The sequence below is a fragment of the Mauremys reevesii genome, linkage group 1 (assembly GCF_016161935.1).
Source record: "Mauremys reevesii isolate NIE-2019 linkage group 1, ASM1616193v1, whole genome shotgun sequence".
NCBI lineage: Eukaryota > Metazoa > Chordata > Testudines > Geoemydidae > Mauremys > Mauremys reevesii.
Window position 1 is genome coordinate 348,603,106 of NC_052623.1, and position 17,792 is coordinate 348,620,897.

Genomic DNA, 17,792 nt, shown 5'->3' on the forward strand with positions numbered 1-17,792 from the left:
ACCGCAAGAAAAAAAAAATCAAACCACAGAACACAGCAGAAAAGACTCCCAAACAAACATACAGATCAAACATAAAAAAAAATAACTAACCTCACACCATCGGAGTTTCTATACCCTGAAAAGGGATAATAGCCAGAAATTCCATGAGGTCTATCTGAGACTTTGCTATTGTCAATCTCTTACATGGAAGGAATTTAAATAATCCATTTGGGGTGGACTACAGAATGCTAATGTAGGTAATTTTAAAATGGCCACTCAACAGCAGTCAGATGGTAGCCACTTTTGGATCCTGATTCTTCTCTTACAACCAGTACTAACGCCCTTGACTTCTGATCTATTCCAGTGCAAGTGAAAGGAGAATCAGGCTGCTCATTTCTACTGTCCAAGGCTGGATTCAACCTTGTGACCTGGTGAAAGGCTTTATCTCCCCTTCCTAATCTCATGAGTCATTCAAGCCTCCTGATAATGATTCTTTGGTGGTATTACTGCAAAGATAATTTATAAAAAAATGATCCGAGTTTAGGAAAACAACCCTGAAATAGCAATGGACAAACACACAAATTCCTGAAATGCAGGAGAAGTGGCAAATGTGAGACTTTTCCATTTGTATCTCAGTTGCATAATTTAATCATTTAAATGTGGAAAGTTCTGATTCACCGAACACAGGGGGAAATTGATAAACAAGTTACCAAAAGCTAAGTTCTTTATTGTGCACCCAAAGCAAAGAGGACCAAAGACAGTATATTTTGTGTGTGTCTATGATACAGGAAAAACAAGAATAAGTTTTAAAACATCGAATGATCCAAAATTAGAAATTAAAACCAAGAACAGTCTTGGCTAATGTGTTGACTGGTAATTAGGGATAGAATATAAATGAGGTGGCATGGAACAAAGAAGGTAACAGTGCACTTTTAATAAACCAATTTCATCCATATCTCCACTGATTTGCAATTTAACAGTCATATCAGGAAAACCTAATTTCTTTAACTAGACAAGATGTTTTAAAAAACATGACTAATTCAGTCTCATTAATATCAATTTAGATGGCATTTAAAAAAAGTAATTTGTAATATCTGTGCAACAGGTTAAATGTTTGCATTCTAAAACTCGAGATGCTTATCACTGTACAGTCCAGAGTAGGAGCACCTGAAAATTAAATGACGACGGCTGGATTTACCCTATAGCTTTTGAAACATAAGGCATGATACATAAAATGTAATGCTATATACTAGATTTACCTCTCAGACACACTGTACTAAAATTTCTCATACTGTCACAGTTTCGTGGCATTCTAGAGAATTATTCCTTTGTTTAAAATGGAGAATAAAACATACATTTCCATAGCATACTTTATTTGTCTTTGCAAGGTAATACTGATTAAAAGATACACTAAAAGAAAACATCACAACACACACAAAATGGCACAGTATGCTTTCTAGTCTTTATGGAATACGAACGACACTTCCTTTTTCTAAATGCGAGCGCAATCATTTTGACAAATACAGAAACACTTGCAAATAAAAGGAGCCGCTCCAGCTATAAATTAAAACTCAATTGCTACCATTAAAACTGCTTGAGCCCATTGCCTTTGGTCCCGATTCAGAAAGACACTTCAGTACCTGTCTCACTATGCATAAGAACAGTCCCAATTCCATGCACTGGGATTACTCCCCTCTTAGAGTTACACGTACCCTTAAGTACCTTCCTGAATCAGGGCCTTAAGCAGAAGGTTGGTTGGTTGGTTGGTTTCGTTAGTGGGCCACCTGGAAAGCTCCTTTTGGGGTGAGTCTATCACGATCCTTTAAAGCCACAGTAATGGCCATAAATCATACAGAACTTTCATACCTGCTAGGATTAGACACTCAAAAAAACACCCAAACCCATAAACCTTAAAAATAAAAAATAAAAAGAACTTTATAAATATCAGGTATTTACATGAGAGAACGTCTTTTAATGAGAAGTGTTTTTACACGCTGATGAAATATACAAGCAATGAAAAGGTACACTGACAATGACTAAAAACAAAAAGTATAAAATATATTACAGGTCCACTGAAAACAATTCACATGGAAGAAAAAAAAACCCTGACACAATAGAAACTTTCTTTTAAAAAATAGAAGATATTTCACAAAAGCTTGAACATGTTTATTTTATGTTAGTACTAAAAATCAAGGAAAAAAGCTTCATATATTCTTATCACAAAAATATTTACCAGCCACTTATTTTATTTTCATGTTATGATTATCTGGCTATGCAGGGATAGAGCTTTGAAAACTGTATTCTGACTACAGAAATCATTCCAGTAGGCCTCCTTAGATTACAGTTACTGCAATTTACATATTTCTCCTCTCTTTTAACACCTTAATGCAAAGGCTCAGGAGAGAATAAAAACAAATCAAAAAGGACAGAGGAGATATCTTTATTTACAACATTTGTTGTTGCTGCTGCCGATCTGCAAGAACGGGAGCTGTATCGTTAACTATTTAACCCTAGGTGAGGGTTTCCTTCAGTAAGTGAAAGCCAGTGACAGAACATACTAAAATCTAAGCCACTGGGGCTCACGCACAGTTTGGAAAAAACAACAGTCCTGAATGGACAGTGTATTTTTGTTCCTGATTCATTCAGGAGTCAATCCATAAAACCTGATGACGGATGATGAGGCAGAAGCACAATAAATCCGTCTACCAAGGAGTCAGGGCAGAAGTGCTGAAGTGACTGTACAACTTAAATCCACCGCGAAGACTTCAGTGTGCTCTGTGCTTCCGCTTCTTATGTTTTTTATCTTTCTTTTTGCTGGCACACTTAGAACAGAACCACTGCATTTCTTCTGGGGGTGCAGTCGTAATTCCAACACAAAGCCTATAAATTTGACAAAAAACCCACAAGCTCTCAGTAAATCAACACGTTACTTTTCTTTCTTATCCATACAGGATGAACTTTTCAGATAGGAAACAGAATCTGACTAAATTTTTTAGCCCCAAACCCCACAGCTTGGAAATTTAAACCCTCTTGTTTTGAAACAATGAATTTCTTAGAATGCCACTTAGAGAAGAAACTTTTTTTTTTTTTTTTTGTAAAATAATATGAGAAGTCTACTGCTTTTGGGTGTAATAGGCCAGATTTAAAAAGATGCCACATCATCGTTTAAATCAAGCCTTTTGATTTTGTTTAGCTTCTCAAAAATATACCTATAAAGTGATTCACTTAAAAAAAAAAGAGAGAATGTGCTTCAAAATGTGTTTTTTTTTCATATAAGCAGCCCATAACTTGAAACTTTATAGCTATGTTCATGGTGTTTACAGTCCTATTGTTCTTAGAGTATGTACCTGTATCTGACATTATAACAGTTTCAAAACTATTAGTATTGGTTTTAGCAGAACATTTTCCTATGAATTCTAATGGAAACAAAGAAGAAACATGGGCACCCTTACAACTTAAAATTTACTTTTGCAAACTTCCAAAGTAACAAAGATAAAAGTAAAATCTTCCCAATGACTAGTTGAAATGAAAAGGAACTGCCCAAATACAATTCGAGCTTTTTGTGAATAACTCGGTGGTTTCTAGGACAGCAGCAAGGTGTGAAAGAACGGCACAAAAGAAGAGGTTACAACAACTTACCAGTGATACCAATCATCACAGTCATCGCAGCCTATCATCGGACTGCCATCATCAGCTTTGTTGCAGCCAGGACAGATCCAGATCTGGTTACCCCATTCATCTCGGATCTGGTATAAAAAGGGAAGGAAAAGTTGATTCTTTTTAATGTCAAGTAAGCAAACATAACTGATTTCCTTAAAGTTACATTTCCTGTTTATCAGTCAAAGCTATCTAACGTTCACTCTACTCCTAGAACGTATACCTAAGAATACTCTAACCACAAGTGCTTGGCAATACCATTCTAATTGATTTTGCTATACTGGATTCAGATGGTAAAAACAAACACTGTTTTACACTGCTCTGTAAACCAGTAAAGCCAGTTACACCTCTTGACCCAAGAGAATAGTCATTCACTTATAGCAATCACCATGGCTTAACAGTACAGATTCTTAGCTGTTGATACCCTCCCAGTGAGCTGAAGACTGATTTCTTTTTTAATTTTACACTGCTTATGGATAGAACAATGGTAGCCCCTTGCATAAGATAATACTCTTACACGTATGTAATAAATACAGAGCAACGTGCATATATTGCCTTATTACTTATTAGCCAAACTCAACTAGCTGATAAGATCAAGGATATAAAAAAGTTGTTACTGAGTAACTTTCCATTCTTTTTACGACATTGATGTCACAGTACAATTTACTAAAGGGTAAATGCAATGAGAGAGGCAGATCATTTACAATATTAAGCAATTGTTTACTAAATTCATCTCATTCAATGCCGTATGATGGATTTTTGGGGGGTATTATTTCCAGTTTAAACCACATTTAAAAACTGTAATTTAAAGATTGTTTCATTAAATAGGTCTTTTGTATTGTTTGGTAAAATCTAAACATTCACAAAACCAATTTAATAAAATGCAATTTAATAATAGGAAGTTCATATGCAACTGTCAGAGGATCTACACTGATTTAATCACTTCTGTGACTTAAAAGTATTTAGAACAGGACTTCATGTATTTTCCTTTCAATATTTGCTAGAACACATGGTCATATATCCTGTGTAGTACAGAGAATAACTTTTCTTGTTACCTGCAAGAGGCTTATAAGGATGACATTAAAGTAAGTAGGTTAAAAACAACAAAGGGTATTAAAAAGAAAAACTAAGCACATTTTGGTCTGTAAATCTCAGATTCACCATCCAAGGAAATCAGTGAAAATGCACAAGGGCTGCATTCAGTTTATAATTCATGACTGACATCTCTTAGCTTCTAGGAAAGCCCTGTAGTTTTTTGTCATTCAAAACTAGATTGCAGAAAGCACAGGGAAATATGATGCAGGGCGCTATTCTACACTGACAGGGAGCTGGAGTTTGGTTTGAATGATCTTGGATTGTAATGATTATTCAGCTCTACATATCAAATCTTACTCTGAAAAGTCATTTCGTGTTGGTGCAAAAATGTTTGCTTCTCGTAAACTGGCTGTTTGGACTTTTGGATGTTAGGGTCACACAAAATATTTTCTCTGAAGGAATCAAAGCTAAGAAAGAATCGCACACCGTCACTCGGCTGCAAACAAACAATGCTACAGCCTACAGGAATGCAGATTACAACCAATTATAACCTGGCTGACCAGTCTTGGCAATAAAATGCCTATCAAAAGTAGCTCTGCTCTTCCAAGATAGGCACCAATTCTTAGTAGGTGTCTAATCTGGGAAGTTCACTGTCTTCTTATATGAATCACCACTGTGATCACCTAGTTTGACCTCCTGGATAATACAGGCCATAAGATTTTTCTGAATTAATTTCTGGTTGAACTAGGACACACCTTTTAGGAAAACACCCAATCTTGATTTAAAAATTGCCAGTGATGGAGAAAGCACCACAACCTTTGATAAGTTATTCCAATGGTTAAATACTCTCACTGTTAATAATTTGTACCTTATTTCTAGTCTGAATTTGTCTATTGTCAACCTCTGTCCACTGGATCTTGTTATATTTTTGTCTGCTACATTGAAGAGCCCTCTATTATCATATCCATGTAGGTACTTATAGACTGGGATCAACCTCCTCTTTGTTAAATTAAACAGATTAATCCCCTGGAGTCTTGCACTATAAAGTATGTTGTCTAATCCTTTCATCATTCTCATGGCTCTTCTCTGAACTCTCTCCAATTATAAACATCTTTCTTGAACTGTGGACACCAGAACTGGACACAATATTCCAGTAGCCTAATGCAGACGTAATATAATCTCCCTACTCCTACCTGATATTCCCATTTATCCATCCAAGGATCACTTTAGCTCTTTTAGTCAGCATTGCATTGGGTGCTCACGTTCAGCTGATTATTCACCATGACCCCAGAGTCAGTGCTTCCCAGGATAGAGTCCTCCATCATGTCAGTGCGACCTACACTCTTTGTTCCTAGATATATGACTTTACATTTGGCTGTATTAAAACACGTATTGCTTGCTTGTGTCCAGTTTACTATATGATCCAGACCACGCAGTATCAGTAACCTGTCCTCTTCATTGTTTACAACTCCCCCAATCTGTCTCATCTGCAAATTTTATTAGTAATGATTTTGTGTTTTCTTCCAGGTCATTGATAAAAGTGATCAGTAGTGCAGTGGTTTTCAAACTTCTTTTCTGGCAACCCAGTTGAAGGAAATTGTTGATGCCTGCGACCCAGTGGAGCTGGGGATGAGGGGTTTGGGGTGTGGGAGGGGCTCAGGGTTGGGGCAGAGGGTTGGGGTGTGGGGATGAGGGCTGTGGCCAGGAATGAGGGGTTCAGGGTGTGGGAGGGTGCTCAGGGCTGGGGCAGAGGCTGCAGGCTCTGGGTTGGGGCCGGGGATGAGGGGTTTGGAGTGAAGGAGGCAGCTCAGGGCTGGGGTAGGGGTGTGGGAGGGGGTGCAGGCTCTGGGGTGGGGATGTGGGGTTTGGGGTGCAGTAAGGGCTGGGGCACGGGGTTACCTCGGACAGCTCCTGGTCAGTGGTGCAGCGGGGGTGCTAAGCCAGGCTTCCTGACTGTCCTGGCACCGTGGACTGCACTGCACCCCAGAAGCGGCCAGCAACAGGTCTGTCTCCTAGGCGGAGGTGCACAAGCAGCTCTGCGTGGCTCTTGCCTGCAGGCACCATCCCCCATCACCCAGCTCCCACTGGCCTGTTCCTGGCCAATGGGAGTGCGGAGCCAATCCTCAGAACGGGAGCAGCGCATGGAGCCCTGTGGGCCCCCGCATAGGAGCCGGACCTGCTGCTGGCTGCTTCCGGGGCGCAGCGCGGTGTCAGAACAGGTAGGGACTAGCCTGCCTTAGCTGGGCAGCACCGCTGATGGGACTTTTAATGGCCCGGCCAGCGGTGCTGACCAGAACCGCCGCGACCCAGTGCCTTACATTCCTGGGTTGCGACCCGCAGTTTGAAAACCACTGCAATAGTGTATAGCCAAGATCTGATCCCTGCGGGACCCCCCTAGAAACATGCCCACTTAATGATTCTCTGTTTACAATTACATTTTGAAACTTATCCATTAGCCATTTTTGAATCCATTTAATGTGTGTCATTTTGCACCGTTTTAGTTTCTTAATCAAAATGTCATGCAGTATCAATCAAATGCCGTGCAGAAGTCTATGTATGTTACATCAGAACTATTAACTTTTTCAACCAAGTCTGTAATCTCATCAAAAAAGATATCAAATTAGTTTGACAAGGTCTATTTCCCACAAACGTATGTTGACTGGCATTAATCATATTATCCTCTTTTACTTCTTTATTAAACTGAGTCACGTATCAGCTGTTCCATTATTTTGCTTGTGATCAATGTCAGGCTGACAGGCCCATAACATCCTGGGTTATCCCGTTTAATATTGATGCAACATTAGGTTTCTCACAGTCTTCTGGAATTTCCCCAGTGTTCCAAGACTTAATGAAAATCAACATTAACAGTTTAGAGAGCTCCTTGGCCAGCTCTTTAAAATTCTTGAATACAAGTTATCTGGACCTGCTGATTTCAAAATATTTAACTTTAGTAGCTCTGTTTAACATCCTCCTTAGTTACTGTTGGAATGGAAAGTATTTAATCATCTGATATGACTACAATATCTGGCTTTTCCCAAACAGAGAACAGAAATATTTATTGAACACTTCTGCCTTTTCTGCATTATTATTTACAATTCTGCCATTTCCATCTATTAATGAACTATTACTGTTGTTAGGATTTCTTTTGTTCCTAGTATACTTGGGCAACTCCTTAATGTCTTTAACAATGCTGGCCATAGAGTCCTTTTGCTTCCCTTATACATTTTCTACAATTCCTAGCTTCTGATTTATAGTCATTGCTATCAACTTCTCATTTCTTCCATTTGTTATACATATATTTTAATATCTGATTTCACTATCCCCTAAGCCAGGTTAGTTTTTTAACATTCTTTCTTGATGGTGGCTTTTGAGCATCTAGTAAAATGTTCTTAAGCAGTTGCCAATTATTCAAATTTTTCTGATTGTAATGGGAACACTCTAAGGAACATCCAAGTTTTAACCCCACCTGAGATACGGCAAGCTCACTGCACATGGCGGATTGGCTACAAGCTATATGCAGGAAGTGTGCAGAGCTTCAGAGTTGCACCAGTATCTGCAACCTTGGTACACCGATAAAAAAAATTAGTAAATAATAGTGTACTGCACAAACTGGAAATTACTGCTAAGTGGTAATTCTAACTTCTGCTATGTGAGGGGTTCTTTTCCTCATTGAAGGCTAGATCTATGGCAAGCATTAAAAAAGAATCTGAAAGATCTCAATGAGAAAAATATTCATGCTCAGACAATTAGAAAACACCCAAATGGAACTGTAGTAGATGTGCCAGAAGAGAGACAATCTTTGGCTGAGAATAAGCATAAGAAATTTTAGTACACGCATTTTTTTGAATAAGTTATCAACCCCTGAAAATAGGTGCATAAAGAGAAGGGGCTGTATACATGTGACTAATACATGACACTGTATTAGCACGGCACCTTTACTTTGAAAATGAAAAGTCGTCATGCAGAAGAATTCTCAAAAGACTGATCTCAATAGCATTAAGCCACACACTGAAGTATATCACATACCACGTAGGTACTGACAGTCTCCGTCACCACACTTCTGACCGGCGCTTTGGAGCCTCCTGCTGCAGAGACCGCAGGAGAAGGTGGTGGAATTAGAGCAGGCGAGATGGTAGCCTGTGGAGGAGGAGGAGCTGGAGCAGGAGGAGGGGTCACGTGGACAGGAGCTGGTACTGGGGATGGCACGGGTGGTGGTGTTTTGGGCCGATTCACAGGAGTAGATGGTTTAACCTCTGGGGCTGACACCACTTTGCTGATGACTCTGCCAGACAAAAAAGACCGACACAGACGAGTTGATGTAAAACAGTAAAATGTTATCGGCTAAATATACGAAAATACAAAATGGACAATTCACTTTGCCTTTCAAAAAGCAAAAAGGTTGCTTCAGCACAGCATTAGAACAGTTTTCATGGCACATCGCTGCCTATCAAACAGGTTGAAATAGACAACGGCCATTACAAACTGAACTTCAGTGCAGGACACAGCCACAACTGCTCTATAGCTCACGGTATATAAATACTCTCTATGGCTTTACAGAAGCTAAGCTCGCTACAGAAATTGAGATTCCCAGTTAGTGGGAAACATTAGAAAGGAAAGTTAATCAGCTGTGGGCAGCACTGATTTTAATCTTCAATCTGAGGGACAATACCACTCTCTAGGAGGCTACATTAGAGGTTCTACAAATATTTGAAAATTTGAAAACTTCTTTTTTCAAATGTTTATAGAATGAGTGGCGGTTTTAGTCAAGATAAATAAATGAGACCCACACAATATTCTTAGTGGCTAGCATTAACTGCTACCTTCTTTAGTAGTTGAAGTACTAGACAGGTTGCGGCTCTAATAAATATACACTAGGTGACAATCATGCAGAGGCAGGGGGATGGACTAGATAATCTGATTACTATTGAGTAAAACTTGCTTATAATGCTCGGCACTTTACAGAAAGACTAAAGACAAGTTTGCTGGTGTAAGAATCTTACAACCTACGTTAGAAACAAAGTAAAGTTGAAACAGAAAGATGGGTATCATGAAAGGGAGAGGGGTGGTTCACGCAAAAAAGGTTACAAGACTGCTTGTTTTCACAAGGGCACATCTTGTTAGATCATTTCTTTAATTCATTTTTACTTTGCAAGGTTAGTATGGGAATGTGGGCCGCTGCTGGAGAGACTGTGCAAAGAAGTAGGTTTTGAATAAAGAAGGTCACATGGCATACAGGATCAAGGTGAGCATTTCAGGTATAGGGGGAAGCAATGGAAAACTGAATGGAGATATTTGTGAGTGAATACAAGGGCAGGGCGGTGGCTGGAGACAAGAGACAAAGGGTGAAATCTTGGCCCTATTGAAGTCAAGGGGAGTTTTGTCATTGACATCAATGGGCCTACAATTTCAACAAAAATTCAGACAAGTCAGAGCTGAGTGCAACCTCAAACTCATCAGGGGGAGCGACTCCCGCACTAATTTCCACAGTAACAGCGTTAGGAAAAGATGGCAGATCATCACCTGATCACCAGCACAGAGACAAAAAGTAGTGACAATGAAAATCTCTTTTTCTAGGAAATACGTTGTTAAAAAAATACTTAGCATCCTACACTTAAACATTTTCATTAAAAGAGGATAAAGCATTCTTTAATGTCACAACTGATTCCTGTTGACAAGAATGCCCTAAGAGTACACTGCTGCTATTCTCCTGCGATCGTCAAAATGCAGTGTGGCTAGGACTGGGGCCAGGTCTGCATTCAGCGCATAATCAAAGTTAAATTGTACAAAAGATATGAAACTGTAAAATATTTAATGCTATGCTGAGGTATTAAAATAAAAAGATGTATTGTTCTTCTATTGCGATAGCCTATCTGCAATACTAAATTCTTGCAATTATCATGACAAGAATCACAGTAAAATATATATATAGCTCACAAAACTAGTTTTGATCTAATTAATTACCATACCAACTATATTACCATTTCTGCCTGCCAAGGCCTAAACCTGAGAGGCAATAAAAAAAGGGACAACCAAAGAGGAGAAACATTAGAAAACTAGCAACAGGGTAATGACGTGGGGTTAATTCCTCCAGCATCAGTACTATGGTTTACAGCTTCAGCCTTATGACTGCATTTCTGATGTAAACAACCTGACAATAATAAAAATGAGATGAGAGACAGAGGGTGAATCAACGCAGAAGATAAATTATTTGGCACAGCAAAAGTTCTTTGGATAGTCCAGTGGAACATCTTTTTCCTTCCTTTTGTGGATTTTATTTTTAGTCATATTAAAAGCTCTTCAGGGCACCACCTTTGGTCTAATCTGTTCTATATGTTTTTATATGAGGCTCATAGTATCTAAGACTTTTCCAGTACTGCATTAGCAGCGTGACTGCACATCTGTCTTGTGCTGTTTGTTCTCTCATCTCTCCCATAAGGGAGAAGCACCTGCAGTGGAGTCTTATTTTGGTAAGGTTTTTATTATTATTATCATAAACATATCTGTTGCTATGTGTTTATATTAGAGAAGGCAAGGTCAAAGAAATGCACCTTACGCTTGGAGTGGGAAGTGGTGAGGTTGTTGTGATGGTTCTTAGGCCCTGGGGGAGTTCATTCCAGTCTCATACCACCCCTAGAGAAAGTTCTGTCTTTGGCCTTGTCCAGAGAAGCAAATAGGTTGCATTTGAAAATGGGAGAGCTAACATGATTGTAAATACAGCTTTGCACCTAACAGACAAAGTTTAGCCACTTTTAATAAATGCATTAGCTGGTCATGATCAGCCTTATTTAAAATTGTGTGAGCTCACCTGTTTCCAAACAATGTATTTCCCTAGTGTACTCAAAGCCAGGCCATGACCCTGAATGGGGCTGTAAGAACTACTATAATAAAACTAAGTAATAATAATACTGCAGAAACTCAGTACATGGGTATGTGAGGAACAAACCAACACAACTTAAAATATTCACTGAAGAGTGACAAATATTAACCGATTTACTTCTTTGTTTGAAGTGTGTCATTAGAACATGTACCTAGTACAAGACTGGCCTCTTTGTCTTGGCACAAATGCTCAGGTATTACACAGGAAAGCTGCATTCTGGAGCACACTGGGGCTTACCACTCCCTTGGGCTAATGAAGTTCAGAGGCAGAAGAGAAATGAATTGTTTAGGCTTATGCCACTTGAAGAGATCATAAGGTAATTTCAGAGAGGGCGGAGAGCCTTGTCCTCCCATCCGAAGACAGGGCTGCATAAGTGGCAATATGTAGGTAGAGAGAACCTAGGGTAAAATGGCAGCCCCAGGACCTAATAATTATTACTACTTCAGACTCATACAGAACCATGAACACAAAGATCTCAAACCACTTTATAAATGAGGGCAAGAATTACTGGCCCCATTTTACAGGTGAGGAAAACGCTTGTGAGGGTCACACAGCAAATTAGCGGCACAGACCAGAATCAAAGCCAGTCCTCCTGGTAGTCAGGTCCGTGCTCTTAGACACTAGAGCACACATTAGGCCATCGTAATTTGGAAGAAGATAATATTTCACTTTAATGCGTTTACCACATAATTCCAAATAAAGTAGGACTTCATAAACTACAATGTATCCTTAGTCTCAGGATTCAATTATTTAAAGAGGAATGATTCTTAGCGGGACTCAAACAAAAACTAACATCAGCCAGGTGAACAAAAAATGCCTAGAGCCTTGAGATCAGAGTTACGTTTCTCTGTGGGCTGCTCTCCTGGCAACATGTCATCACAATTATTTTCTATATTAAAAGATAAAAATCAATTGTTAAAGGTCTTATGCAAATGGCTGCACCAGAATTAAGAAGTGTGAGAAAACCCTTCCACTAGATGTGGTAACGGGAGTCTACATCAACCACATAAATATAAAGTAAAAACTATCACCACTCCCTTCCCCAAAGAAAGCAGAATTATTGCAGAGATTTTGTAATACAGCTGTTTTTACCCCAAGTTTAAATATCCTTTCAACTCTTTTTTATGCCAGCAGGAAATATTTTTCTTACCAAATGTCAAAGTATTTATAATGGAAAGGAATACAGGTATTTATAACTCTAATACTAGAATGTACTTAAAATATGCAGTGGAATCCTTTTATAAAGGTAGATTTGGTCAATCTCCACTTTGATCATTGCTTTGGACTGATCACTACATTCAGATCACAACACTAAACTTCCCAAACCAGACGTGCACAGAAGCAAAGCGTTGATCTTGCAAACACAGAGCAAGTTCTACCAGGCTTTTTAATGCCAAGGCAGGTTGGTCAGGTTATAATTGGCTCTAACAGTCACAAGTTGTAACATGCTGCATCTGGAGCAGAGTAAGACTCAAAGGTGTGAAATAATTTCCTATCTCTACAAGTAATTGATTTGATTTCAATCTGTTCCTTACAGATGAAAGCCCCATTGACTGATTAGTATAAACACAGGGCAAACCAAAAGGAAATGGCTTTTAAAAGTATGATTTGAACCACAGATTGCTCCAAGTTCCGATCACAAAAAATGTCATTGTACTGAGAGCTATAATAGTCTAGTCAGAAATCACAGTCTGATGATCTTTGTTTTTATAGAGGGTACGGTTCCAAAAATGCAGTCCCCTCAAACGCCCTGTCTAAACTATGGGTGATATTTTCAAACATTCTAAATGACTTAGGAACTTAATTCCCATTTTCAAACGTGACGTAGGAATATAAGGTCTTGCCTATAAGGGAAAGCTGGGCCACTTTTAACTATACTGATATAGTATCCTATATATAGACACATCTAACAAAGTCCCTTCCTGGAGAAATGCACATCTAAATATATTTTGAGAGCTTGGACACAAAAACCTGTAGAATAAAAATGTTTTCAAATAAGCAAATATTTCCATCTGTCTATTCTCTCCGTGTATGTCTACACTGCAGTTAAACCCCCGTGGCTGGCCTGTATCAGCTGGCTTGGGCTCGTGGGGCTCAGACCACAAGGCTGTTCGATTGCGGTGCAGTCGTTTGAGCTTGTGCTGGAGTGCAGGTTCTGGGACCCCGGAAGCTGGGGCATCTACACTGCAACTAAACAGCTCCACAGCCCAAGCCCTGCGAGCCCAAGTCAGCTGACTCCAGTCCCTATTGCTTTCCCTTGTTTTAGCAAATATACCCAGATACTATGCTCAGGAACATCTTACAGGTTTGTGGAAGGGAACAGTTCTGCTCCACCATCTATAATGGGAATGAAAATAGGGCTTTAAGTACCTACAGCTATCAGAAAGTGATCCTACTGCAGCGCAGGGCTTGTCTACCGTTACAGTGCAGCTGGGCTGCTGTAGCGCTTAGTGAAGATGCTACCTATGTCAACGGGAGAGCTTCTCCTGTTGGCCTAGATAGTCCGTCTTCCCGAGAGGCGGTAGCTATGTTAACAAGAGAAGCTCTCACGTCACCTACACTGGGGCTTAAGTCGATATAGCTGTGCGGCTCAAGGGTATGGATTCTCTGCACGCCTAGGGTGACTAGACAGCAAATGTGAAAAATTAGAACAGGAGGTGGGAAGCAATAGGAGTCTATATAAGTAAAAGACCCCAAAATCTGGACTGTCCCTATGAAATCGGGACATCTCGTCACCCTATGCACGTCTGAGCGACACAGTTATACCAACATAAGTCTGGAGTGTAGACCAGGGTGCAGACAGGCTTCCTCTTGTATAATGAATATTATTTCCACCTTGTCACTGGCTCCTACCTATGCAAAACTGAGTGTTGTGGTCTGCCCGAAACCCTGATCTTTTGCCCGATGATACACTGAGCTACCACATGAACCACTTGCCTAACAACTTTACTTAGATTGCAAGCTTTTTGGGGCAGGGATCACCTTTTTGTTCTGTGTTTGTATAGTGCCTAACACAATGGCTCTGGACCATGTCTGGGCTCGTAGGCACTAAATAATAATAATACCTCAAATCTTTGGCTCTATGCAAGCTGCTTATTTTTGTTTTAACTTCATTTTGAAACAAGTGAGACTCTGGTAACAAAAAAAAAAGGTATATTTAAGGGAAAAACTGAGATATCAAAGTTCTTTTCTTTCACACTAATTTTGTGGCAAAGCCAAGCCTTTTTTGTGTGTGTAATGAAGAAGCACTTGCCTTCAATTCTGTTGGGTACATTTGATCGGTTTCTGTTTGCCATAAAGGGAGACTGCCTACACCCATTTCCACATGCAACCCTGCTGAAGCAGATGTGTGTCTAAATCTGCCTGAAGTTTCCCCACCCCCCTTTTTAATTGAGGTACACAAGACACACATTTTTACTCTTGTGCAACAAACAGCAAAATAAAAAAATCTCACATACAGTAAGTGGCTTGTTTTTTAATGACTCAAACCTTTTTTATAGATTCACATTTGGAGTCACCATAGAGTGTGATTCAAGTGCAAAATGAAAATAATTTTGCATGAACCTTCCAACTACCAAAACCATGGTGATTAATTGGTGGGGTGGCTTCTGTAATTAAAGGAGAGGCTAGGACTAAGCTTGAGGTTTGAACTAACTCTTACGCTCAAGGGAAAACAATTCTAGGTCAGCTTTAAAAGCACATTGGAAAAAGCAACGTTTCACCCATTCTGGCAATGGGGTCTTATTACCTTCAGAAGCATAGATACTTGCACACAAAGGCCTCAACCCTACAATTAGGTAGACCCTTGTGGAGCTAGAACAAAATCAACAGGACTTTGTATGGATGCCAGGGTCCAGGGATGGGGGTTTGAGTGCAGGACTGGGGCCAAATATATTATCCCTTTGCCAAATGTTCCTTTGAGTATATGAACCACACCCTAGACAATGTCTTCAATAAAGAGCACACCCATTCTGTATTTAAAAAAGAATTAGCTCACTGGAGAAGTCCTCCAGCTCTTTATTATAATTTAAATGTAGCGATTCCAGGGAAGAAACCATATAAAGAGGTAGGCCTGGTCTACTCTTAAAAGTTAGAAGGGATGTGAAAAATGTTTGTCGATGTAGCTACTGTCGTTTGAGGAACTGGTGTTCCTAAACTGATGGAATACCTCCTTGTCAGTGTAGGCTATGGGGATATGCTTGCATAGCTACGGTGACATAGCTATGCCGGTGTAGTCTCCATAGTGTACACATACCCTTAGCAAAACTGTAAAGTTCACTGGAGTTCCTAAATCCTACATTACACTTATTACTTGGCTGGAAATTAGATAATTTTTCACTTCTCTCCCTCCTCTCTCTTAGGTGGTCCATTAATTATATCAGGAGTTGATTTAACCAGCATATGTTCTTTTTGGTTTTGTAGAACAAGTTGATGGAGCAACACAAAGTGTAAATTCTAGTATCACACTGTTAACATTTAGCCTTTCACTGCTAAGTGCTACATTGTAAAATAATTGGGATACCCATTAGTACTGTAATAAACATAGACATTCACTGCCAGGACTCTATTGTTTGATTTTCCAAACAGTGGTTTACCCTTCTACATTTTTCTCCCTGAAGTATCACTTTTTCCCTCCTATTTAATTCCACAGTAAGTTCTCCTCCAGAGCTTTCTGTTGAATAAGCAACGTCTCACAGGGTAACCAACACCGCCCACAGCTGTGTCCCACAATAGCCCCATGCTGCTTGCATTACATCTTTTGGAGGATTTGGTCACGGTGCCTTAACTGCTACAAACACTGGACTCATTCATAAAAACGTGCAGAAGGAGGGGCTTCCAGCAGGATTCCTTTACCTGTTTCCCCACCACAAAACAGTGAAATAAATGGAACGGGTCATGAGCTGCTTGGCCTGTAATGCAAACCTATGGCTTGACAAGTCAATAAAGAGCCAATCCTCCCCTCCCCAGCCACACTGAGAGCCAAGGTTAAAGGCAAACACAATTTGGATATACCTACACAGGGAGTTTAATGATCTCCATTATTCAGCTATTGTGGGCAAACACTATGAAGCCAGTAATCTAAATTATCAGCGTCTGAATAACTTGCCACTAAATGGCACACAAAGTTCAAAAGTTCCTTCACAATGGCTTACTTATTTATCATTAAAAGGAGAACAACCATCCTTAAAAAGCCGACACAGTTCCATTAAAGAAGATACCGTGTAAAAATTGTAAGTATTGTACAAAATTGTATGGGGAAAATTGTAGTCTCACTGAAGTCTGTGGCAAACTCCTATTCTCTCTCTCTCTCTCTAGGTGCTTTTACAACTCCCATTGCTGTAGTGTTTGAGCACCTCACATTTTAAATAAAAATGTTTATTTTAGAGTAGCAACTAGAAGCCTCCACCGAGATAAGGGCCCCAGTGAGCAAGGCATTACACCAACACTGAGACAGTCCCTGTTATCAAAAACTTCCAATGCTGGCAGGAGGGGAAAAAATCTGTAGCCTTATTTCTATGTTTCACTTTTGGTTCTCTGACTTCTCTCAATTCTGCTACTTTTTGTGCAACTTTTCCTAGAGATTTTGACTTCACTGGGAGTTCCTGTGAGTTCAGCTGTTTTGTAAGTCAGGCCAACACTTAGGAGCCTAACTGTATGCACCCCATTTTTGGAAATCTTGACGTATGGTAATTTTGGTACTTGTCTGTATGCTGCATGACAAAAGATAAAGCCATATGAAAAAACAAAAGCTACATAAATATATAACACAGAGGTATTCTAGTGGGGTATTAATATGCTATTACTTATGTATTTAAAATAATTTACAAGTGAATAGGTAAACAGATTGGGAGGGGAAAAACCCCCTCTATCTTTGCTTAAAAATGAATTTCTGCGACAATCTAGATGTGCTGCAGATAGCCACGGTAGGTTTCCACTTGTTGATCCTTGTAGTTCCTCACCAGAATGTTTTTCCATCCATGCTATCTCATTCCTATGCCTTTTCAGGCAGACGCCATTTGTGCCAGTTTACACAAACGTGAGTGTGTTATGTGAGCTTCTCATGGACGGTGTTGGACTGACAGGCATGGAACATGAACAGTAACAGACTCGACAATAGCAAAATAGGCTTTCCCTCTTTGTTCCACCAGCATGCTTCTAGGTCACCACTGCTCGGTAGAGAGATTACATGTAGTGGTGAGTGGATAATTCAGTCTCTACTGCCCGTCAGTCCTTAGCCTCTATT

At 39.7% G+C, this 17,792-nt stretch overlaps 1 protein-coding gene across 2 annotated transcripts in view; it reads right to left on the bottom strand.

Annotated features, from left to right (window-relative positions):
- Positions 1-898: 898 nt before the first annotated feature.
- The window catches only part of TAF3 (TATA-box binding protein associated factor 3), a 136,270-nt gene continuing 119,376 nt past the window's right edge, over positions 899-17,792 (bottom strand). For both annotated transcript variants that reach the window (XM_039519551.1, XM_039519552.1), the window contains exons 5-7: positions 8,698-8,953; positions 3,619-3,725; positions 899-2,859 (exon numbers count right to left, since the gene is read on the bottom strand). In XM_039519551.1, the coding sequence (XP_039375485.1) occupies positions 2,745-2,859; positions 3,619-3,725; positions 8,698-8,953 (478 nt within the window). In that variant the 3' untranslated portion in view covers positions 899-2,744. The remainder of the gene's footprint in view (positions 2,860-3,618; positions 3,726-8,697; positions 8,954-17,792) is intronic.